The sequence below is a fragment of the Globicephala melas genome, chromosome 3, assembly GCF_963455315.2.
Source record: "Globicephala melas chromosome 3, mGloMel1.2, whole genome shotgun sequence".
Taxonomy (NCBI): domain Eukaryota; kingdom Metazoa; phylum Chordata; class Mammalia; order Artiodactyla; family Delphinidae; genus Globicephala; species Globicephala melas.
Window position 1 is genome coordinate 169,904,012 of NC_083316.1, and position 24,708 is coordinate 169,928,719.

Sequence of the window (24,708 nt, forward strand, 5' to 3'; positions counted from 1 at the left end):
AAAAGCTCACACCCAAATTCACAAAACCTATTTTTTAAACCAAGCACATCTTGAATGCATGTGGAACCTCAATGGGCTCAGAAAAAAAGATACTAATATATTTATCTCATTGTTTGTTTACATAAACTTTTACAGTTTCAGACCTCAGCAGATAAAAGGCCAGTCCCAGTGAATCCCAGCTTCCACCGGAGCCCCTTCTGAGTAGGCCCTGGGGCGGGCGTGGAGGCCCCTGAGCCCTCCTCCCAGCCCGGCCTCTCCCAGCCCAGCTGGCCCCCCCCAGGCCTCCTGGCCAGACCCTGGCGGTCCTGCCAGCTGGCACAGCAGGGGTGGCTGTCACTTGTGGCCGCAGGACCTGAGCCTGGGCTTGGGCCCTTGGGATGGAGGTGCGCCCCCATCCCACTGCTCTGCCTGCGACCCTCGGGTGTGTTGATGTGAGGGTCCCTCTCGCGCCAAAAAGCCTGGAACTTTGCACAGCTCCGTGGGCTCCGGCGTGTCACCGCCCTCTGGGGACCCCCACCTCCACCCCGGCCGTGGGAGGGGCTCACTGGGCAAACACTGCACGGACGGCGCAAACGCTCTGAACAGTGTTGTTTTTGTATCAATGTCTGTGCAGTGACGAATGTATTTATTTCTCAGACTTGGGGCGAGTGAGCGGCAGACCGGGCTCCGCCACCGCACGCTCCCGCCAGACCCAGCCCACCGCCGCCGGGGCTCCTCCAGGATTGCAGAAAAGGTAAAGAAGGAAAGAGGAACCTTTAAGCAAATACGAATCTCAGACTCGCAGCATAGCCACACACCTCAGCCTGTGAAATGAACAATCTGGACCCAGACGGACTTTCAGAACCTCACGCAGCCGTGGGCTACCCTGACTCCCACCCGTCAGAATGCACTGGACTGGCCGTGTGCAGGAGTGCGATCCACCAGGGACCCCGGCCGCGCTGCCCGTGGCTGTCCGGAGTCGGGGTGAGGCCTGGGCAGCCGGGAGGGCAGGGTTCAGGGCAGAGGTGGCCGCATCCGTCCCGTCGCCTTGGCTTGGTGGGTGGGGGGAGGACGAAAGCAGAGGCACCAGGCCTCAGAACAGACCAGGGATCCCAGCCTTGCCGGCCCCCTGCAGGGACCAAGGCCCTTGCTCTTCCCCAGAGCCAGGTTGGGCATCACTGAACCTGTGAACCCGATGCCAGGAGCGGGTGGTGGAGCGGGGCCTGACCTCAGTCTGACCTTCCAAATCAGGGGGTGGGTGTGAGCTGTGGGGACTCAGGCTGCCTGGGACCCCCTGCCTAGGACCACCCACCCTGCCCCGGGCTTGTCACCCCACTTTAATTTTCTACCAGGAACCCCTCCCCCACCTCACCTTGCTGTTTATTGCTGTAATTTATTGACCTCAAATACGCTGCATAACAGACCTCACTCAGGGCAGGGAGGATCCCCAGGGCTCCCCGCCTCCACTTGGCGGGGCCCCGGGGGGGCCAGGTGCTGAGGGGAACCTCTTTGTCCCCCACCCATCACTTGCTTTCCCCCTCCCCTGTTGGGGGACCCCAGGTTGGGCACTGGCCCATTCACAAATACCTCGAGGGGGAGGGCGAGGGATGGGGTTATAGCTGTTTTGTTTACCGGGAACTGGAAGAGGGATCATGTCCCGCTACGCGCGCTTCCCAGGAAGGGGGGACCGTGATCGCACCCCTGTACTGGCCACCGCTACAGTCAGTCATCACACCGAGTTCACTTCCCTCGAGAGTTTGGATAAATTCAGGTCATAGCTGCAGGTGTGCAACCCTCAAGTGTCACAGTAAAGCAGTTCATCGATTTCTCCATTTAGAAGCGTGCAGTCTTAATGTACAGTGATGAGAAACTGTTATTTTATGATCTTTTCATTAAAAGCGTGATTGAAAAAAAAACAACCACCCAGTAATCAAGATAAATAACATTGTAATATAATAATGTAATATTAAAAAAACATCTTATTTGCAAACTATGGCCCTTGGGCTGGCCGGCTGTTTTTGTAAATAAAGTTTTATTGGCACCAGGGCCAGGATTCGGGTGTGGGGAGTGAGGCAGGGTCATGCCAAGGCAGAGTGGATCTTGTCTTTATCTAAAGGGTTGTGGACTCGGGGCATGAATTAATTTTGTTCGTAGAATGTTGATCTTGATGACTGAGTTCTGGATGCCAGGGCAGTGCCTTACTTGCCTGACCCTGAGGTGGGGTTTGGGGGGTGGACAGAAGGGCCAGGCTGGGACAAGCAATGACATCCCTGGGGACTTCTCCACCCAGGACAGGCAGGGTGGGGGGCAGCTGGTGCCCAGGGACCCCGCTGCCTACCTCAAGATGACCCCTCCTTGGAGTGGTTGGGGGCCCTTTGTGGGGGAGGAGAGCAGATGCCAGCTGACATCTGCTCAGCACCCCAATGTGCCTACCACCCCACTGAGCCCCAATGGACAGTCCTCCCTTAAGGCCTAGAAATGGGGACCGATTGCCTCAGCTCACCCTGAAAAGTGGCCCCTGTGTGTCAGCCCTGGCCGGCCACCCCACATCAGGGTCAAACCCTCTGCAGATAGTAAAGCTGTTCTTTTATTCGAGAAGTGTTTTTGGAGCGCTGCAGGAGCTGGGGCCGGGCTCTCTGCATCCCTGGCATCGCCCTGAGCAAGGGCTCGGGATGCCAGATCCTCCCGAATTTCTCATGACTTCGCATTTCTGAGAAAAATGCCTCAGTTTTTTGTGGCATGCAGGGTTACAGTCCCCAAAGATGTCCATCTCCAGAACCTGTGAATATGCTATGTGGCACGGCAGGGGGAAGTGAAGGTTGCTGATTAGATGAGGATGGGGGTGACCCTGGATTCCCAGGGGGCCCAGCGTCATCCCACGGTCCTTATAAGAGGGAGGCGGGAGGGTCAGAGGCAGAGAGAGACGGGAGATGCTGCACTGCGGGCTCTGAGGATGCAGGTGGGGCCGCGAGCCAGGGATGCGGCGCCTCTAGAAGCTGGAAAAGGCGGGAACCGACGCTGCCCTGGAGCCTCGGGAAGGACCAGCTGCCAATCCATTTTAGACTTCTGAGCCCCAGAGCTGTCAAATAATAAATCTCAGTTGTTGTAAGCCACTACGTTTTGTTACAGCGGCCATAGGAAGCTCAAACAGTTCCCTGCATAAAAGACGACCATAATCCTCCAGTTTATAGATGAGCACACTGCACAGAGAGGGGCAGCGACTTCCCCCAGGCCACACAGCACTGAGGCCACAGACACCCCTCTGCGGGGTCCCGCCTTGGGTTTCTAGCCACCAACTTACTTCAGCTTACTTCAGCTGCCCTTGGCCAGGGGAAGCCCCAGGGGAAGCCCCAGGGGGCCCAGCTTACTTCAGCTGCCCTTGGCCAGGGGAAGCCCCAGGGGGAGAAGCTGCCAGCTCCAGAGGCGCAGCAGGGAGGGAGGGAGTCTGCACCTCACTTCTCCTTTCCTCCCTGCCGCTGGCTCCGCCCCTGGACCAAGCTCAGGGCAAGAGTTCCCCTGGACAGCCCAGTGCCACTGGTCCCTCTCAGCACCCTGCTTCTCCCTAGCTGGGGACTTGACTCTCCCTTTGCCCACCTGTAAAATGGGGTCATAACAGGACCCAGCTCATGGGGGAGTGAATGCAGGCAGCACAGGGGACAGCGCTGGGAACAGCACGGGCACTCCTGAAGTGTGACCTCTAACCTTATCACACGGGTCATTCTCCACAAATGCCCTATGACTCAGGGTCAGCTTTGGTGCTGAAGCCAGGCCTCTCCCTCAGGGACCCCCAGCAGCCCCTGCTTTCTGCCCCCATGCTTCCCATGAGAATTTTAAAAAACCCTGAAGTTTGTTATTAAATTGGTTTCATTTTTATTGGATTCCAACCAAATACAGCCGGGTAGGGGTGGGGGACAGGGGCTAAGGGTCTTGGTTGATGTTGGGACAGGGGGTGGGCAGAGGGGACTGGGAGATCTCAATATGCTGACATTCTATAAGTCCTAACACTGCTGAGAACATACTCCCTCCTGTCTTGATGATGTTAAAGGCACTTGGATGTCGTTTGGAGGGGCCCTCGGTGTTGTCGTGGCAGCCAAGGTCAGGAGGATGCTAAGGGAACAAAACTAGTCCACTCTGTTCGACTCTGTGTAGCGCTGCTGGACACCCCATTCGGCCCTCACTCACTTCCTGCCATGAATGGGGTTGGGTGGGGTCCCCACCCTGGCTGGCTGTGGTCAGCAGCCTGCCACACAGCCCTGTTGGCCCATGTGCACGCTCTGGAAGCGGGATCAGGGCCTCCCGATGCTTCCAGCCCAGGGAGAATGGCCAGTGGCCCCTTCCACCTTCTGGCTGAATCCTTTGTGCAAAACTTCCAGGAGGGACAGCTTTCTCTCTGGCTCATCTCAGAAAGATCTGGAGGGATCCAGAATCCAAGTCAATCACCAAGCTTGTCCACGGGCCTGGCCTCTACGTATGTAGCAATGGGTTTGACCGTCAGACCCATTTTATAGACGTGGACACCAATGGTCCAGGTGGTCCTCGGTTGCCAACAAAGATTACACAGCTGCGAGGGCACAGAGCTGGCTTTGAACCTTCTTACAAGGTCCTTGAGAATACTGTCTAACCTCCCTTCTGCCCAGGGCCTGGCCACACAAAATTTTCTGTGCCCCTTCCCCCAAGTGATGCCCTAACTGTTGTCTGGCCGAGGTAGAGAGTCGGGGCAAGGACCAGGCTGGGTGAGGCAGGGTCATGTATGGTCCCTGTCTGGTATCTGAATACTTCTGCAAAACCTCAGCTCCTGCTTGCATACCCCCAGTGACTGGGAACTCACTAGCTGTAGAGCAACAGGGCAGTGACCTTGGGGAAGCTCTTCTTTCACCTGAGCTACAGTCTTCCTGTGACCCTCTCTACTCTTTGGCCCAAGATCTGCCCCAACATTGCAGAGACCAAGGTGCCTCTGTCACCTTCTCCCAACGCCCCAGGTCCAGGCCTCCCTGTAGCTTGAACCTTTGTTCTGGCCTTTCTCCCCGTCGCTGCCCCTTCCATGCCCATAACAGGGACCCTGAGAACCTTCCACGCTCTGGTCTCCTTCCCGAGGTGAGCAATGGGCCACGGGGCTGGGCAGGGGTGCTGCAGACTCGGGGTTGAAGGTCACTCCAACTGGTCTGCTGGAGAGGGACACCTGGAAGCCATGCTCCTGGGCCAGGGGCCAGGACGGCTGTCCCTCCTGGGTGGTGAGAGCAAGGAAGCAGGTGGCAGCTGTGAGGGATGGTGGGAGGAACCAGGGGAATGGCTTCTCCTAGCGGGCAGCCCACGCTGCTTGGCCAACAGTTCCTGGCGGGCGGGAGTCTGGGTGCAGGGGCATCTGGGCCAGCGGGTCAGGGACCATCCTGCGTGCTGGACCACCTCAGGGTGAGCCTGACCTCCTCAGCGAGACCGTAGCGCAGCCCCTGAGATCTGCCCCAAGATGGCCAGCTGAGTGGGAGTTGGGTGTGAGCTGACTGTCTGGGTGTGAGCTGAAATGTGTCCCAAGTGTGAGCTGCCTGGCCCAGGTGTGCGCTGGCCTCTCCCCAGAGCCCTGCGTGCCCTTGGTGAGCTCTGGAGCTTGGGACACCTGCTCAGTGTCAGCTGGGTGTGAGGTGTGTGTGTTCCACTCTGGAGCCGTGCGTCTGGTTGTATGTTCCGGGTGTGCGTGTGTGCTCTGGTGTAGGGACGGGGGCGGTGTGTGTGTGTGTGTGTGTGTGTGTGTGTGTGTGTGTGTGTGTGTGTGTGTGTGTGTGTGTGCAGGTGTGAACAGTGAGGGCTTTCACATGCCCCTGGTGACCTCCGTGGGGTTCCAGGTGTAGACCATCTCCACCAGGTGTAGACCATCTCCACCAGGTGTGAGCTGTTTACGCCCGGGACCCTGGGCCTCTGAGCACCCCCCGCCCCCTGCCCAGCTCAGCGACCACACGAGGGGCAGGAAGACAGCGTGAAACCCTAAGAAAACGTTTGAGAAACTCTGCAAAAGATGCATCCTGATGAAAAAACAGTCCTGTGGTTGGGTCTCTACAAAAAAAGGGGAAGTTGTGCCAGGAGCCGGCTTGCGGCCGCCCCCTACGGGAAATGCATAGGTGGTAGTCAGATGGGCCAGCCACGGGCTGGCGTGGATTTGGGCGGAGACGGAGACGCGGCCTCTGGCGCAGGCGCAACGGCGGGGGCCGCGGGAGGTGGGCCGGGGCCTCTCAGATCATCTTCATGTTGAACTTGCGGGCGCCCCCCTGGCCGGCAGCCGCGGCGGGCCCGTCCACCTTGCGGAAAGAGTACTCCACCGAGAAGTTGTTCTTGTGCTGCCCGCGGCCGCGGCTCCACACGAAGAGCAGCAGGAAGCAGAAGAGGACGACGCCTAGGAAGGTGATGCAGCCCATGGCGGTAGACACCAGGATAGTGGTGAGGTCCAGAGGAAAGCGCACGGCCGCCTGCGTGTCGTTGCGGCCCTCGCCCGGGGTCCGGTTGGTGGCTGGCTCGGGCTGCACGCTCAGCGTGGCGAAGTAGGTGTCGTTGCCGCCCGCGTTGCTGGCCACGCACGTGTAGGTGCCGCTGTCCCCTGGCCGCGCGTCCCGGATCTGAAGCGTGCCGCCCGGCAGCACGCGCGCCCGGCCGGCGCTGGCGGCGGTCACCGCGCGGTGGCGCGGCGTCACCCAGGCCACGGTGGGCGCCGGCTCGCCCTCGGCGCGGCACTGGAAGCGCACGTCGTCGCCCGCGGCCGCCGTGACATGCTGCAGCCGCCGCTCGCGGATCTTGGGCTTGCGGCACACGAAGTACTCGAAGAGCACCGAGTCCGGCAGGTTGCGCAGCGCGTCGCCGCGGACCTCGGCTGGGGTGGCGCAGGCCGGCAGGCGGCCGTCGAAATTGAGGGTCTTGCGGCGCTGCACGATCCAGAGCAGGCGACAGTCGCAGGCCAGCGGGTTCCCATCCACACGCAGCGTCTCCAGCGTGTTGACCGAGTGGAAAGTGCTCTCCTCCAGCGTGGACAGCAGGTTGTTAGAGAGGTTGAGCAGGCGGATCTGCCGCAGCCCCAGGAAGGCCTGCGGCTCCACCACGGCCAGCAGGGCCCCAGCCAGGTGCAGCTCACGCAGGCGCACCAGGTCGCGGAAGGACCCTCGCGGCACCGTGCTGATGGGGTTGTGCGAGAGATTGAGGCAGGTGAGGTGGGCCTGGTGGCGCAGGGCGGCGGCCGGCACGGCGGTGATGTTGGTGTGCGTGACGGACAGCGAGGTCAGGTTGAGCCCCCTCAGGCTGCCGGCGGCCACCTCCTCCAGCAGGGGCCAGTTGTCGATCTCCAGGTGCAGCAGGCCCGGGAGCCGCTGGAAGTTCTGGTCCTCCAGGGCGGCGATGGCCAGGTGCCGCAGCCGCAGGGCGCCCAGGCCCCGCAGGTGGCCCAGCGACTCGCCCGACAGCGCCGTCAGGTTGCAGCGCTCCAGGGTCAGCTCCTCAAGCGCCAGCAGCCCCGCGAAGGCCCGGCGCGAGATGAACACCAGGTCGTTGTCGCCCATCTCCAGCCGGCGGAGGCTGCGCAGGTCCTGGAAGGTGTAGTCCAGGAGGATGACCAGCTTGTTCTCGCTCAGGTCCAGCAGCGTGAGGTTGTCCAGGTGCGTGAAGACGCCGGGCGGGATGAGCTTCAGCAGGTTGCCGCGGAGGCGCAGCTCTCGCAAGCGCGGCAGGTTGGCAAAGGCGCCGGGCTCCACGTGCGCGATCACGTTCTCGCTCAGGTCCAGCTCCTCCAGCAGCGGCAGGGCGGCCAGGTCGCCCGGGTTCAGGCAGCGGATGCGGTTGCGGCTGAGCTCTAGCAGGCGCGTCTCGGCCGGGATGCCGTCGGGCACCGCGGTCAGCCGGCGCCGGGGACAGGCTACCGCCCGCATCTGCACTGTACACTCGCAGCGGGCCGGGCAGCCCCCAGCGGGGGGCGGGGCCGCGGGCAGGAGCAGAAACTGCAGGCTCAGGACACACAGCCAGCAGGTCATGGTGCGGAGCCTGGGCCTAGGGCCGCGCCACCATCCTCGTGGGCACCTGAGGGCGGGGGCAGCGTTAGCACCCGTATCCCGCCATCCCGCCATCCGCCACCCCGGCCCGTCCCATCCCATCCTAGTAGCTAGCTCAGGAAGCGATTATCCACCGTGGGACCCGGGATCCCCCTCTGGGGTGTCTACCCAAGGGCTGGGTAAGGAAGTAGTGTGGATGGATAGTCAGGGTCCATGGAGGGGGTGACTTCAGACCAGGACAGGTGACATTTGAGCTGAGACCCTGGGCTGGGTTGAACTGTGTTCCCCCAAAAGAAACGTTCAAGTCCTAACCCTGGTACGTGGGAAGGGGGCCTCGTTTGGAAATAGGGTCTTTGCAGATGTGGTGAGTTGAGACGAGGTTATATTGGATTAGGGTGGCCCTGAATCCAATGACTGATGTCCTTATAATAAGAGGGAAGTTTGGACTCACACATAGATGCACACAGAGGGCAAAAGGCCGCGTGAAGGTAGAGACAGAGGTTGGAGGGATGTGCCTACAAGCCAAGGATGGCGGGGGCCCCCAGAAGTTGGGAGGGGCAGGAAGGACCCTCCCTTGGAGACTTCAGAGGGAGCATGGCCTGAGACCCCTGGATTTCAGACTTCTGGCCTCCAGAACTGGGAGAGCATAGATTTCTGTTGTTTTCAGCCACTCAGTCTGTGGTACTTTGGCAACAGGAAGCTAATACAGACCCAAAGAATGACCAGGAAAGGGCCCATGGGTGTTGCAGAAAGAGGGTTCCAGGCTGGGGGAAGAGCCAGTGCAAAGGTCCTGAGGCTGAAGGAGTGGCTGGTGAGGCTAGGAGTACAATGAATGGGGGTGGGGAGTGGGAGATGCACTGGAGGGTTCACGGAGGCTGGATGATGTGGCTGGGGAGGCCCGGAGGGACAGATGCCAACACGCCTGGGCCTTTGCACCTGCGCCTTCCGAGTTGCTCCATCTCTCCTGGCAGCCAGCTGGCCCTCCACCCCCTGTCCCCGCACTCTGCTGGGCTGCAGCCCGGATCCCGCGGCCAAGGTGGGTGGGGGTGGGGAGGGCGTAGGCAGATGGCAGCCTGAGGGTGCTGCTCCGTTGGCCAGGCACCTATTTTCAGCATCTTAGCAGCTGAAGCCCCCAGGCATCCCCTGACCACCCCTGACACATGCTTACTGCCTGTTTCCTCACTGTTCCCGCAGGCCCGGCTCGGCAAAGACCCAGGCTGTAGATTCTCATCTGCAAAACAGCGGTGTGGCCAGCTCCAGCCTTCCTGGGCCCTTTCGGGAATTTTAAGTGAGCATTAACACACACAGAGCCCTGAGTAACTTAATGCCAGAGGTGAACCATACGTCACTGGGGGGAGAGTTTGTATTTTGCAGGTGTCATCAATTTAAGATGAGGTCATACTGGAGCAGGGTGGGCCCTGATCCAATGACTGGTGTCCTTATAAAAGGGGAAATTTTGATGCAGACACTCAGGGAAGGTGGCCACGTGACAACAAAGGCAGAGACTGGAGTGATGCATCTATAGGCCAAGGGACACCAAAGAGTGCCAGTAACCATCAGAACCTGGAAAAAGCAGGCAAGGATCCACGCCTAGAATCTCTGGAGGAAGCACAGCCCTGCTGACACCTTGATTTTGAACGTCTGGCCTCCAGAACAGAGAGAAGAACTTTCTGTTGTTTTAAGCCGCCATGTTTGTGGTATTTCATCGTGGCAGCTACGAGACCTAACGGAATATCCACGGATCCGTAAGAAAAACTCACACGTGGGAGCAGGGTGAACAAGGAGGTTTGCTGCAGGGTCGTTCGGAACCGCAAAAACTGGGACTCACCTAGATATCCATCAATAGGGGATCAGGTAAATAAATTGTGGTCCGTGCCCGCTGTGGAACACAGGGAGACTTGTATGTACCAGTGAAGAAAGACAGTGATGTAGTTATATGGGGGGGGGGGGGTGAATTAAAATCCCCAAACTAACCTAAGTGTCCATCAATACGGGATTAGTTAAATAAACTGTGGTCTGTGCCTGCTGTGGAATCAAGGAGATCTGTATGTACTCAGTAGAAAAAGAGAGCTGAGATCTAGTTACATGGAGGAAAAATGAACTAACCTTAGCACCCATCAATAGGGGATCAAATAAGCCATAATCTATGGTTATTGTGGAAGGCTGGGAGATTCAGATGTACCCACAAGGAAAGCTGGCTGAGGTGTAGTTCCACAGGAGGCCAGGGGGAAGCAAGGTTGCCACACAATCACAGACAGCACAATCCCATTCGTGGCAAAATAAAACCAAACACCAAACTCAGTTCTTGATTTGGGCGGGCACATAAACACAAGCGCAGGTGCCCCTGAAACGCCTGGGAAGTCACACACCGTTCGGGACAGCACTGTGAGTGGCGGGAAGGGAGTTGCTGTAGTGGAGAGTGCGGTCCCATCATGAGGAAACCGAGGCGCCCCTGGCCTCCAGGAGGTCACGGGTCTTAGCTCCCTGTCCCCGGCTGGGAAACCCAGCAGGGAGGCAGAGGGAGGGAGTGAGAGGCATCTGGTCGTGCCTTCCCCCTGCAACTGTCCTTAATCCCGACCTGGGCGTTGCAGGGAACATAATCCTTCCCTGAGGCAAACTTCTTCCCAGGCTCTTTTTCTAGGTCATTCCCTCCCGTGTAGTCGCCCTGGAGAGCATGTGGAGAGGCCGTGTCCCAGGAGGGGACATGACAGTCAGAATTGATGGTTCCCCGTTCAGCTGTCTCTTTTCTACGTTACAGGGGCTCTGAGGTCACTCCCAGGTCGCCAGCCCAGCCCAGGCCGCTCCCTGTGGTCAAGGGATAACGGTCCCCCAGCCGGGGATGGGGCACAGCTCCTCAGCAGTCTGCTTTGGAGGAGCAAGGCCCTCCCTGGCTCTGCCCCAAGAAGGAAGTAACTGGTATTGTTCAGCCCCCCAAACGGACTCCCTGTGGGGGCAGAGCTGCCTGCATTGTGCCTTCTGCAGGAGAGAATTTCACGCGCCCGGCCTCTCCCTGCCCTCCCCTCCTCCCTCTCTCCCCCTCGCTCTCTCTGCTCCAGCCCCACAGGCCTCCTCGCTGTTTCTCCAACAAGCCTGCTATGGTCCTGCCCCAGGGCCTTTGCACGGGCTGTGCAAGACCCAGACCACTGTCCCTTCATGGCTCTCTCCCTGACTTTATTTGGGTCTCGCCCCCAGTGTCACTTCCCTGGTGACTCTCTGCACTAAACTACCCCTCCCCTCCCCCCAGGCTCTCTGAAATGCACCTTAAACCCTGTTCAAAGCTGGTCTTTATTCCTGGACTGGAAACATCATCTTCATCATTATCATCATCTTCATCAAAATGGCAAACTCTGGGGGCTTCCCTGGTGGCGCAGTGGTTGAGAGTCCGCCTGCCGATGCAGGGGACGCGGGTTCGTGCCCCGGTCCGGGAGGATCCCACGTGCCGCGGAGCGGCTGGGCCCGTGAGCCATGGCCGCTGAGCCTGCGCGTCCGGAGCCTGTGCTCCGCAACGGGAGAGGCCACAACAGTGAGAGGCCTGCGTACCGCAAAAAAAAAAAAGGCAAACTCTGCTATAGGCTCTGCTCTGGGCCAGCCCTGGGCTAAGGCTCTACGTGGATCGGCCCATTTAGTTCCCACAACAACCTCACAGGGGTGGGTCATGCCCACTTTACAGATGGGAACACTGAGGCTCAAAGCAACATAAGTCACCCGCTCAGGTTCACACCGCACGTCAGAGGTGGCAGGGGATAGTCTCGGAGTGAGGTGGGGTGGCGCTACACCCTGTCACGCTCGCTAATTTTTTTTTTTTTTTTTTTAACAGAGGCAGGAGAGGGTCCTGGCAGTTCATTCAGCTAGAATTCAAAATACGGCTCTGTTTTTGCTGGACCTGTTTTCATCGTCACCTGCAGAGATCCTGTAACAAACACTGGTCTCCTCTCATTCGTTGATTCCGTCCGTCAGTCAGTCAACAAACATCTACTGTGCCAGGCATTTTCCACGTGCTGAGGACACACAGTGCGTGAGACAAAGGGGTCAGCTTTCTTGGAGCCCACGGATAATAAAAGAGGTAAGTAAATACACTCTCTCCCGCCTTAGGTGGCCATAAGTGGAGAGAAATAAATCCAGGAAAAGGGCGAAGGGGGTGTTGAGGGGATTGCAATGATCTAATTTGCCAAGGAAGGGACAAAGACTTAGGGAGGGAGAAAGGGAGCCAAGTGGTGCGGGGCGGGGCGGCAGGCAGCAGGACTGGGCCATTCAGCCACGGAGTCCGGGGTTGGGCACTGCAGAGAGAGGAAGGTGGACTTTTTACAAACTTAAATTTTTTTTTTTAAGTTGGAAAGAATTAAAAAAAAAATAGTTGTCACAGAACAGTATCAGGAAGGAAGTACTTAAGTGACAAGAGGCCAGCACGGCCAGGGCACAGCCATTGTGACACAGTCGCAGAAAGGCCGGCAGAGACCTCGGTTCTGACGCGCTGTGTGACCTCTAATGAAAAGTGCGCCCTCTCTGAAGCTCGCCTGTCAAAGGGAGCAAGTCCGGGGGCGCCCTCGGAGCACTCGCGCTGTAACTGCTCCCGGGATGAGAGGATAGCTGGTCCTTGGCGCCCAGCGGGGTCTGCTCCAGCTGTGACCCAGTTTGTGAGCTATAACCTCTCCCCCCAGCATGGGCCTGTCATCTCTGTGTGGGGTGGTGGACTCGCAGCTGGGCTGGAGCTTGTGATGCCTCCCCCTCCACTGTGGAAAGGTCTGGTCTGGGCGAGGGAGCAGCGGGAACTTGACTCTGTCTCTAGCAACCCTGTTCATTCACTTACCTCGACGTTGGCTGGACTGGGAAGCGGGAGAGCTCGCGGGAGGGTGGTCTCGGTGGAGGGCTGGGTGCCCTGAGCAAGTGAGTCACCCTCTCTGGGCCTGTTTCCTCGCGTGGAGGCCTGGGCCTTGAGGTGGGGTTAGAAGGCCAGGATCCCAGGTCCCAATTAGGGTGGGGGTCTGGATTCTGGTCCTGCTTTTGCTGCTACGTTTTCAGGGCATCGGGTCCATTTCCTGAAAGGTGGTGAGAAGGCCAGCCGGCTGTGAACGGTGGTGGGAAGGGCAGGCGGGGGGTGGGAGGGACAGGTCTGGCAAAGGCCACTCGGGGGCCGTGCTGGGTGGTAAAATGAGGCCATGTGGACAGGTCCGTGTTGATGCTACACCTTCTCTGCCCCTTCCCTCCTCCTTGAGGCAGGGGCCTCGGGGGAGGTGACACCCACAGGGCGGTCAAGGTCACCACCTGCCCTCCAGACACTCCTTTTACCCCCAGGGACCTGCCACCCTGTCCGCCCAGGACTAAATACCATCTGTTCACTGATGACTCCTGACCCTGTGTCTCTCCTGAGCTCCAGCCCTGGGGACTAGCCACATCCCGACATCACCCGGAGGCCCCGCAGTGTCCCGACGTCACCCGTCCCCTGGCAGCTCCTCATTCACACCCCCGACCAATCCATCACCAGGTGCTGTCAGCTCCACCTCCAAACATGTCCCAGATCCACCGTGCTCTGCATCTCTGCCACCGCCAGGCCACCACCAACCCACTCCAAACCCTCTTCCTGTCAGCATGGGCTCCAGCTCACCCCCCACCGTTCAACAGACACCCTGCTTTTTTCAGGACTCAGCGTCCCCACCTTCAGGATGCACTGGGGTTGTGTGAGGTCCCTCAGCATCGCTGACTTCCGGGGCTGGATCATTCTCTGTGGGAGGCCATCCTGGGCCCTGGGGGGTGTGGAGAAGCATCCCTGACCCCCACCCCATCGACGCCAGGAGCCCCCCAGTCGTGACAACCACAGACGTTCCCAGACATCGCCCATGCCCCCTGGGGGGCGGGATCGCCCGGGTGAGACCCGCTGTCGGTTGCAGAGGATGCTGGGCACAGAGCAGGCATCCAGTGGCTGCCCCAGGAGGAGACAGGCTGATCATCAGCCTGTGTTATAGATGGGGAAGCAGAGGCCCAGAGAGGGGAAGTGACTTGCCCAGGGCCACACAGCAGGTGAGAAGCAGATGTAAGACTTGAATCCAGGACTCCACACCCTGTCTTCCCACGGTTCTCCCAGGGTCGGGGCGGTGGGAGCCCATCCTCGTGGGACCCTGACTTCCACCAGCTCTGCAGACCCAGGAGCCTGCCCTGTGCCAGCCGGGCAGAACTGTGAGGCCCCGGGGCTGCCCTTGGCAGAGCGAGGCTCCCTCCCCCCATGCCATGGTCAGCGAGCACGCGGCTTGTGGCCAAGGGTGGAGGAGGCCCTGGGGGCCAGCCTGGCCCTCCCTGGGCTGCGGGTGCAGCCGTGTTGGGGCTGAGTCCCCATGTGACTGTTGATGTGGGAAAAACTGCTCGCCACGTGGACTGAGAGCTGTTCATGCCGAGTGTGCTGCAGACCAGACCCCCTGGACACCCAGGGCCACCCCCCCTCATTTTCCACACAGAGGAGCCAGAGCCTCGGGGCTGGTGCCCGAGAACGTTCCCATCTCTTCTCCCCAGCGAGGGGCAAATCCCACCGGGGCAGGGCTGCCCTGGCCACACTCCAGGACTCCCCCTCTCTCTCTGAACCCCCAGTGGGCCAAGCGTGGGTGCTGGGGGCTCAGCAGCACCGGGGCCTTCCTCGGGGCATTTTTTTCCCATTTCAAGTGGCCAGTGTTTATTTTTTTAGTACTTTCACATATATGTGCAGCCATCACCTCTAATTCCAGAACATTCCATCACCCGCAGAAGAAGCCCCGTCCCCACGAGCACTCACCCCCTACCCCCTGCCCCAGCCCCTGACAACCCACTCTCTGTGTCTGTGGATCTGCCTGTCCTGGACGTTTCCCATCCATGGAATCACACCCCGTGTGTCCTTCTGTGTCTGGCTTCTCTCACTGAGCATCGTGTCGGGTGGGCAAACAGGCAAGACGTGCAAACACATCCACGAAGTAGATCGTTTGGGAAAAGTGGGGGTCTGTTATCTGGTCTGATGCTTTATCCAGCATGGCCGGGAAGGCCTGTCTGAGCTGAGTCATGAACGGCGGGCAGGAGTGAGCAGGTGGAAGGCCGGGAAATGGTGTTCTGGGTGGAGGGATCCACCGGGGCAAAGGCTCTGGGGTGGGAATAGGCTGGTGCTCGGAGGACAGAAAGGGGGGTTGCGGCTGGAGGCTCAGGGTGCGTCTGAGCTTGGATCTGGGGGGTCGGGGTTGGCAAGGGTGGAACCACGCAGGGCTCTGAACCCACAGTGAGGTGTTGGGACTTGATTCTGAGAGTGCGGGGGAGTCATGGGGGGATCTGGGGCAGGAGTAGGACGTATCTGAGCTGGAGTCTGAAGATGCGTCTGGCTGTGTGTGTTCTGGCCCTGTCACCCCACATCATCTGAGGCTGGAAACTTGTGTCTCCTGCCTGGACAGCACTGTCCCAAGGGTGGGGACCACGTTAGTCCTCTTTCTACCCCCCATCACCAACATGCACAGAGCTGGGTGCTCAGAGGGCCCAAGAATATCCAACGAGGGGCTTCCCTGGTGGCACAGTGGTTGGGAGTCCGCCTGCCGATGCGGGGGACACGGGTTCGTGCCCCGGTCCGGGAAGATCCCACATGCCGCGGAGCGGCTGGGCCCGTGAGCCACGGCCGCTGAGCCTGCGCGTCTGGAGCCTGTGCTCCGCGACGGGAGAGGCCGCAGCGGTGAGAGGCCCGCGTACCGCAAAAAAAAAAAAAAAAAAAAAAAATCCAACGAATGAAGCAGAGAATCAGCGAAATCCCGCACCAGGATGAGCTCTTCGGGGTCCCCGTCGGAGCCCGCCCCCGACCGCCCTGGAAGAGACTTTTAAGGCCCTGAGCCGCAGCTTCCTCTTCTGCAAAAGGGACTCATGTGACTCACAGCCGCCTCCCAGGGCTGACGGAGTGGCAGGTGAGGAGTCAGAGAGAAGGTACTTTATAACCTGGGCACCTTCAGAGAAGTCTCCACTGGGTGCCGGCTGGGGTCGGGCGCCCCGAGTCCTAGGCCTTGTTCTGCTCTCGGCCAAGTCCTCGCCTCATCTGTTCATTCATTTATTCATTCATTCAACAAGTACTGAATGGGCACCTTCTGTGTGCCGGGCGCTGCTCTTTGAGGGAAACAGCAACATGGACTGAATCCCTGCCACTCATCCACGGGTGATAAACAGGAGGAGTAAAACAGAGGCCACGTGTGGACAGGGCTACGGAGAGAAAACGGGGCAGGTGGCGGTCTGTGGTCGGCAGAACAACGCCCCATCCAAAGATGCCCGCGCACGACCTGATCCCTGGAACCTGCGAGTGTTACTTCATGTGGCAAAGGGGGATGAAATTAAGGATGCTGAACAGTTCACCCTGAGACCGGGAGGACCCTGGATTCCCCAGGGAGGCCACTGTCATCCCAGAGTCCTTATAAGAGGGAGGCGGGAGGGTCAGAGGCAGAGAGAGATGGGAGATGCTGCGCTGCTGGCTGTGAGGATGCAGGAGGGGCCGCGAGCCAGGGATGCGGCGCCTCTAGAAGCTGGAAAAGGTGGGAACCGATGCTCCCCTGGAGCCTCCGGAAGGACCAGCCCTGCCCACGCCTGGATTCAGCCCCGTGAGACCCCAGTCGGACTCCTGACCCCCAGGACTGTCAGAGAATCAATGTGTGTGGTTTCAGCACTAGGTTTGTGGTGATTTGTGGCAGCAACCTCAGGAGACTCACGCAGGGTCTTTGCAGATTTGAAGAGGAGGTGGGTGGAGGCCTCCCCAGAGCTGTGCGCTTGCTCTGCGGGCTGGAAGGTGGAGGGGGCCGAGCTCCCCTCAGGGTCTGCCATCAGCCTCAACTGCAGTGCAGGGACCTACCCCGGGGGAGGAGCCCGAAATCTGTCCGTCCAGGCAGGACCTGGGAAATGGAGACCCCTCCTCCGCTTCGCCCCAAGCTGTCCTTTACCCAAATTTACCGGGAAGTTCTTAAGCCGAGGGGGCTGGGGTTGCCGGGGCCCCTCCCCTGGAGCAGAGGCAGCCCAGCCCCAGGGGCCCTGGCCAGGTGGCTAGCTTCCTCCTTCCCTCCTGGCCAGGGCCCCTCCCCCTCCCATCCCTTCTATCTCGAGCCAGATTTTGCCCCCGACAGGCCACATGGGGCTCATCCTCCCGACCCCTCTCAGGCTGGGGGATGCTGAACGCGCCCTTGAGCAAGGCTGAGCCAGGCCCCTCCTGCAGGCAGCAGCTGAACCCACCAGGAGGGCGGGGGCGGGGGGGGGGCGGAATAGATGGCTGCAGCCAGCCCCTCTGTCCCTGGGGCCACAACTGGGGCCAGAGGGAGCAAGGGCAGTGCGGCTGGCAGGTCCTCAAAGCGTTCCCTCTTCCAGCGGCTGGACCGACTCAGCGCCCGGCCCCCTGAGGCCTGCTTTTGGGGACGCACTGCCGACCCCTCAGGATTGGTGCATCCTCCGGCCTAGATCCGGGCCCTCCCGGGACTTTGATCCATGACAATTCATTAAGCGCTAATTAGCCTCCAGCTGCCTTTAGTCCCTGTTAAACCTTCGGGGGGCTGGGGGCCTCCCGACCCACTTTCCTTGCCAGCCTGTGCAGGGGGGCTGTGGACCGCCCTCTGCAGGGGAGGCCTCTAGATCTGGAACCACGTTTTGAATGCCCGCTGTATAGCACGGCCGCTCAGCCACGAGCCCGGCCGAGCCCCGAGGGGGGAGAATAACGACACCCACTCGGAGAAAAGGAGACTGAGGGTGAGAGTGGTCCCCAGCTCTCCTGGCAGCGCTCCGCTTGAGAGTCAACATCTGAACCCGGGTCTGATGCCAGCTCCCTTCCACGGAATCCCAGAGCCCTACTGGAGGGTGGATGGACGGCCCTCTTAAGAGGCCCAGGATTGACATAGGGTGGTGGGCGGCTCACCCGGGCCCACCCAGGACCAGCTTTGCTTGGAGAGTTCTCCAAGAGGCTCCCTACCTGGTGACTAGGTGGTGACTCAGGGGAGCCCAAGAATGACAGCACTGTGGGAAGAGAAATCAAGTTGACGCCTAAGATCTGCTTTGTAATTCCCACTCAGCAAGGCACCTTCGGATCCCAGGCATCACGCGGGGGTGGCTAGGCGCAGCCACCTCCATTCTACAGATGATCACACTGAGGCCGAGCAGGTGCAAGGCGGAGCTGCTGGGGTACCAGTGAGGACGATCATGGCTGCCCCACGGTCTCAGAGCACCTACCTCATGGCAGCCCCGTGCCGGGGGTGCAACGCACCTCCATTTATTACATCCCGTGTTGATGTCCATCTCAAACCTGGAGCTCAGAGAGGGGCTGTGCTTTGCCGGAAGTCACCGGGTGGGACGGGGAACAGAGAAGCAGGCCGAGGACAGCTGGCTTTAGCCCTACTGAGCCCTCGTCCCACGGTTGGGCGTCCCCTTCCCATCTCCCCACGCCATCCAGGTAGAGCGGAGGAGCTGCATCTGCGGGGGAAGCCTATGGGGTGGGCCCACGGGGTCTTCCAGCTCAGATCCTGTCTCAGATGGCTGCCACTCCAGCTCAGTGGGGAATGGGCAAGGCAGTATACCCGCAGCCCGACGGCCCCAGACCTCTCCCCGCTTGCCTGCACCTGGTTTCACCAGTCTCATCCACAGAGACCCTGTGTCCTCCACCTCTGGGCACTCACACACCATAGCCTTCCCAGCCTCCACACCTCCTCCAGGGAGCCCTCCTGGGTTGCTCCAGGTTTCAGAGCCCTGCTGTGCCTGAAAGTTCCCCCATCGAGCCCCAGATGGTCCCTCTGCTGCTGCCATGCTGCAGCAGACACCCCCTCCCCATGCCCCCACCAGCAACCATCTCTGTACAAACATGGATTCACCAGGCACTGCTTGTTAAAAATGCAGGTTCTGGGGCACAAACCCCAGAAGTCCTGATTCCTCAGAACCGGGGGGCCGGGGTGCCTGTGTTGTCAGTGCCTGGGGCGTGTGTTGAAAAAACCAGTCATAAGGCAGTCTCAAAAATAAGGACCGGGTCCTTTCCTGCACCCAGATCAGGCAAGGCATAAGGTGCTGTCCCCCCCCCCGCAACTTGTTGAATGGGGCTCAGTGGCCTCCCAGGCCTGGCCCCAGAGGCCCTGGGGGGCACCTATGCCCAACCTCACGGGATGGAGAGAAGCTCCCCCGACCCCATCCTTGCTGCTGCTTGGACACAGGCCCTCAGTGCAGGGGGCTCGGCTCTGTGCTCCCAAATCCCTCCCACCCAGCTGAGCTGTCCCCAGCCCCAGGGATGCAGCAGGTCCTGGTGTGGACCCCAAACGCTTCCTTCTCCTTCCTGGCAGCTCGGCACCCCCTAGGCTGGACCAGACCCCGCTGGAGGGGAGGGCAGGAAGGCTTGGGGCTGACGCTACCATCCCGACCGTCGTCCACCCCCAGACCCAGCCAGTCCCCCTTCCTTCCCCTCATGGAAGGGGGCGCATCCCCCCAGGCGTACCCACTGCCCCAGAGAGAAGCCCATCTGCCTCCCTGCTCCTCGGCGCCCCAGGGGAGGAACGGGGGACCCCAGCATGGGGAGTGGCCCCCCAAAGTTTCCAGGGGGAGCGCTGGGGGCCTGGCGAGGAGCGATGAGCCCGGAAGGGGCGCTCAGTGAGAGTGGTCCCCGGGCGAGGGTGGGGGCTCGGGGGGGCGGGCTGCGGAGGGCAGGCGCAGCGGGGTCTCGGGGTCCGGCGCGGCCACTCACCTGGGCGGCTCCGCCGCGGACAGGGCGCGGGCTGCGGCGCGGGGGCCGCCCGGAGCCGACAAGAGCAGCCGCCACCTCCCGGGTCCACCGTGCGCGCCGCCGCCGGCGCGTGCCCGCCGCCGCCCTCCACGGCGCGCGGTGCGGGGGCGCGTGGGACTGCGCTCGGACGTGCGCGCGGCCCGTCGGCTGGGGTGCGCGGTGACCCGACCGCAGGCAGGTGTGCGGGGCTGCGGGGCGCGAGGACACGTGCGCGCAGGTGCCGGGACTTGGCGCCAGGGCGGCGGGCGGGGGAAGGGCAGGGAGTCCAGGACCCGGGAGCGCCTGCCGCTCGGTGCGCACCCGAGGCGGTGGCGCGAGTGAGGGCCACCTCTGTGGCCGTGACTTTGGTGGGCCTGCAGAGGCTGCGGTGCAGGGAACGCAGGGCTCCCCATCTGTGACCCTCTGGGATCTGGCCTCTCCTCGCTGACCCCACTCCAGGCCTCCGCCACCCGGCACCTGGATACCTGCCCCAGCCTCTTCCGATTCGGCCAGCGCTCCAGGCCCATTCCTCACGTGGGCCCCGGAGGATGCTTAACCACTGGCCTCTAGAACCAACTACGGCTCCCTGTTGCCCTCAGATTCATGGCTAAACTCGGTGTGTGTTTCTGGATCTTCCCTACCCATGCCTTCCTCCCGCCGGCCGCCTCACTCCTTCCCAGTGAGGCCCCCTTGCCCCTTTTCAAACATGCCAGGCTCCTGCCAGTCTCAGGGCCTTGGCCTTCGCTGTTCCCTCAGCCTGGAATGCCTTCCCCTGCATCCTTTGTTGGCCAGTTTGTAATCGCTTGTTTATGCTGCAGCTCAATGCTGTGCTCAATGGATGTTTGTGGAAAGAATGACCCTTTTACTTTTACTGTGGTGGTTTGGGGAGCCGTGGGCACCCCCAAGCTTGGGAACCTCAAGTTAGGAGGGAGGCCTGCCTCATCTGATGAAAGGCATCTTGTTGGAGCAGATGTCCTAGAATCACTAAAGGTTGGGGTGAAGTGTCCCTACCCTGACTCCCAGGTTGGGATATTGTGCAAGCCAGGGCAGAAATGGAATCAGGAGTGGAGTGTCCTGACCCCGCCAGGACAGAGCCTGCCCAGCATCGGCCCTGTTTAGGGAGCTCACGCTGTGGAGTCCAGGGTGAGAGGCAGGACATTACTGCAGTGTGGGAGGTGCGGGGGCAGAGGACGGGGTGGGGGCACCCTCCCCCCCCCCACCGTCATGCTAATACACGATTAATTAGCGAGATTACTGAGCACTTACTCTATGCTGGGCTCCGTTCCAAACACGGGCCCTCTTGTGCTTGCTGCAGGGTCATGGTTACAGGCGGACACTTATTATTCCCATTTCACAGATCAGCAAGTCGAGGCTCAGAGATACCATTTGTCCCAAGAGAGGAGCTCAAGGTGGGCCTGGCTGCCCAGGGGGCTAGGCGTGTAACCTCTCATGATCCCACCCCCACCAGCCTTCCCTGCTCGCTGCACCCTCCCAGCTGCTTCCATGGTGGCCTGGCATCAGCTCAGCCAACTGTGATTCGAGCAGGCTCCATTCCCAGACTGTCGTGTTGGCCGGAGGCCCGGAAACCGCATCCCAGGAGGCCGTAGGCCAGGTCCCCATGAGACAAGGGGGCAGATCCCTTTCCTGGCCAACAGAGTTCCAGGAGGAGGACGTGGGCTCCCGTCCCTCGTGGTTCCCCATCCCCGCGGACAGCCCAGCGCCCGCATAGAGGAGTCACTGCTGCAGAGGCTGTGTGACCTCAGGGCAGTCGCTTCCCAGCTCTGAGCTTCTGTCTCCCTCTGTAAAATGAGGCTCTGATACCTGCCACCCAGGGCTCTAGGAAAGCAAGCACTTTCCTACTGTGTGCCAGTAGGTCTGTGTACCAGGTCAAGCGCCGGGCCGGAGGGAGGAGACGTGGCCGGGGGGGAGGGCTCGCCATGGGCCTGGGGGAGCAGATTTTGTGAGACTATCACAACAGGGGGTGGCGGAAAACTCAGCAGATGATACCCGGTACCCAGCCTAGGCTGGGGGTCAGAGACGCTTTTCCAAGGAGAGGGTGCTTGAGATGAGTCCTGCAGGGAGAAGGGGGTAACCAATGCAGTGGTCAGGGTTCGAACCTACTTCCTGCCTGTGGAACTGTGGGACACTCCCCTGCAGCCTCAGTTTCCACATCTGTAAAGTGGGGACCCAAACAGTACCTGTTTTCTAGGGCTGCAGAGACCCCACTCAATGATGGAGGGGGACATCACTGTCCTCAGCGTCCACAGGGGGACACCAGGGCGCTCAGTGGCTCTGCCCAGCTTGCATTCATTGCTCCGGAAGGAAGCCTGGCTGAAGGGCAGGATGAGGTCTCGGACACTGCCTGCTTCAGGACCTTTGAACAGCTGTCCCCTCTGCCTGCAGTGCCTTCCCCCAGCCATCAGCCTGGCTCACCCCTTCCTGACTCATGGCTCCACCCTTTGCCTCCTTCTGTCCCCTCTCTGCCTCCTCGGCACTCTCTCCAGTTAAGACACTGTGTAATTTACTGATTTATCCTGTTTATCGTGGGCCCTGCCTTCTTCTCTGCCGCAGCTCCGGCAGACACGGAGTCGGCGTCCAGTAAGGACTGGCTGAATGAACCAATAGTCCAGTGACGTTGAGGGCTGTAGGTTTTGGCCCCGGAGGTGGAGGTTCTGGGGGTCTGAGTAGGGAAGCATCTACGGCTGCCTGAAACCACTGTCTTCTCTCTGTCCATGGTCAGCATCAACCTGCTCTCTGTGCCAAGAGGGAGCCCAGGAGCACACAGTAGGTCCTCAGCAACCGGCTAGAACGTACACATCGTCATTGCGGTTCTGTTGCATTTAGCAAGGGGAGGGAGGTGGGCTCAGCTTCTGGGTGGCCTCTCCCGGCCCAGCATCCCCAGTGGGATGCTGCCGTGGGGGCTGAGGGGGACATGGGAAGGGGATGCGTCCAGGGATCCCAGCCTCCCAGGTGGTGGGGCAGCGGTACCTGGTTGCCAAGGTTACGACCACCTGTGATGGGGATGTTGCCGTGGAGACAGACCCCCAGGGAGGAGAGGGTGGCTCCAGATGGGGGAGCTGTGGCAGGGGCAGGGGGCCTGGAGGTGGCTGCCAGCCCAGGGGGCTTCCGTAGCCCCCGTGTGTCCCTCTGGGTGGGAGTGTCGCAGGGCCATGGCTCTCCCCGTTCCGCGTCCTCATGCCTGGGAAAGCCAGCAGGAACCCTTAGGTGGCAGTAACTATTTCTAAAATTAAAAGCTCTTCTCTCCTTCGTTCTCTGGCGAGATGTGCAGGACTGGCGGTCGGGGCCAGGGGAGGGAGGGGTCACATGGCCTGGGAGCCTCAGGTGTGGCTTCAGACAAGTGGCTTTCCCTCTGTAACGGGAGCAGAGTCCTGGATTTCTGGCAGGCCAGAGAGCAGAGGGATTGAGGCCTTGGGCTCCAGGCCCCTGGGGCTGTGCCGGGTCCCCTCAGGATGACCTTGACTAATGACCTAAGCTCTCTGAGCCCCAGGAACCTCACGTGTAATGTGGGAATCATAGCAAGCAGTCCCTCGAGGCTGTTGGGAGGATGACACAGGACTGTATGATTCACAAGTCTGTCTGCCCCATCCACGGTAAACAGCCTTGAGTGGTTGGTTAGCTGGTGTTATTTACTGAGTCAGCATTTTCCCGGGCTGTGCATGGGGATGCTGGTCCCCAAATGCGGCTCCCGCCACAAAAAGGGGCCCAAAGCCAGACTGTAAGGCAAACATCACAGGACAAGCTCTGAGGGTCCCAGAGGGTGGGAGAGGCCTGCCGGCAAAGGGCCCGGTGTGGGCAAAGCCCACATGCCCAGACGTGGCGTTGGGGCCTCTGCAGCCATTCTGTGTGGTCAAGTGGGGGGCCTCGAACTGACACTAGCCTCTTGTGCAAGGCAGGCCCTAGTCGGCAAGTCCCAGAGTCCCAAATAAGTGTAGGTCCCTGGTACGACTGGAGAAACAGTGCCCTCGGGGCCTCCCTACGTGCACCCCATGGAGCTCACCAAAACCCCGCTCTCTTTTGGTTGAACTGACAAATTGACCAATCTGGCCTCAGCCCGGGGACCCCACAGTGCTCCAGCCTTGGGGCAGGTACCATTTTGATCCAGCTGAGGGGTGCTGGGGCCTGAATCACAGCAGGTACTTTCAGCAGGTAATTGTCATTCAGCAAGTAAACCTTGCAGCAGCTTCCAGATTTTGCAAATAGGGCCCATCTTAGTTTTTCTTTCCCAACACTCACCGTTGATTTGGTTTTCCCGTCCTATCTCACTGTTCAGGCTCTCAAGTGCAATGTCCAAGGTGACCGTGGGCGTCCTTGTCTTGCCAGCCTGGCCGGGTCTTATGGGGAAAGCGTTCGTTTTTTCACCGTTTACGGTGATGTTAGCTGTCAGTTTTTTCACAGATGGCCTTTATCAGGTTGAGGAAATTCCCTTCTATTTCTAGTTGCCACGATTTTAACCTGAATGGGTGTTGAACTTTGTCAGATGCCTCTTCTGCAGCTATGACGTGGTCATGGGTTTTTTCCTCCTTTATTCTGTCGATGTGGTGAATCACACAGATGGATTTTCCAGTGTTAAACCCACCTTGCGTTCCTGGCCATGACCACCTGGTGGTCACGACGTGCAATCCTTTGGATCCAATCTGGTGATGTTTGGTGAGGGGTCCTTGCATCTGTATTCGTGAGGGATGTTGGTCTGTGGTTTTCTTTTTCTGCAATGTTTTTGACAGGTTTTGCTTACACTGCCCTCATATAACAGGTGGGGAATATTCCTTCCTCCTCTGGTGTCCGAGGTTGGATTGGTGTTATTTGTCCCTTCAAAGCTTCGGGATAAGTTCTGAAGTAGAGTTGTCAGTACTTGCTGACGGATGGGATGCATGGGGCGGGCGGGGGGGGGGGCCGTGTCAAGGGTGACCCCAAGGTTTGGGGCCTGGGCAAGCGGGGGACTTGTGGAGATGGATCCTGGGATGAGGAAGGCTGGGGAGGTGGCAGGCGGAAGGGGGAGCA

At 60.1% G+C, this 24,708-nt stretch overlaps 2 protein-coding genes across 5 annotated transcripts in view; one reads left to right on the forward strand and one right to left on the reverse strand.

Annotated features, from left to right (window-relative positions):
- Positions 1-67: 67 nt before the first annotated feature.
- LINGO3 (leucine rich repeat and Ig domain containing 3) lies at positions 68-19,774 on the reverse strand. 3 transcript variants are annotated; one of them, XM_060297423.1, is made up of 4 exons: positions 19,672-19,774; positions 12,805-13,033; positions 11,258-11,529; positions 68-8,025 (listed from the first exon to the last, which is right to left on the reverse strand). In XM_060297423.1, exon 4 carries the CDS (start codon positions 7,977-7,979, stop codon positions 6,201-6,203), a length of 1,779 nt encoding a protein of 592 aa, XP_060153406.1. In that variant the 5' UTR covers positions 7,980-8,025; positions 11,258-11,529; positions 12,805-13,033; positions 19,672-19,774; the 3' UTR covers positions 68-6,200. The 3 variants fall into 3 exon arrangements, with proteins under 3 accessions (XP_060153406.1, XP_060153405.1, XP_060153408.1); XM_060297422.1 differs by lacking the exon at positions 11,258-11,529; XM_060297425.1 differs by lacking the exons at positions 11,258-11,529; positions 12,805-13,033 and having other exon boundaries at positions 19,672-19,758.
- SPPL2B (signal peptide peptidase like 2B) overlaps positions 6,667-24,708 on the forward strand; it is a 42,498-nt gene continuing 24,456 nt past the window's right edge. The window contains exons 1-3 of one of the 2 annotated variants that reach the window (XM_060297426.1): positions 6,667-7,607; positions 9,192-9,851; positions 11,815-12,060. The gene's annotated coding sequence lies outside the window, so the exon portion shown is untranslated. Of the gene's footprint in view, positions 7,608-9,191; positions 9,852-11,814; positions 12,061-19,807; positions 19,889-24,708 lie in introns of those variants that run through there. The other variant, XM_060297427.1, reaches the window with a different exon arrangement.

Coding starts and splice junctions, on each gene's coding strand:
- LINGO3 (XM_060297422.1), bottom strand. CDS start 7,979: ATGACCTGCTGGCTGTGTGTCCTGAGCCTGCAGTTTCTGCTCCTGCCC.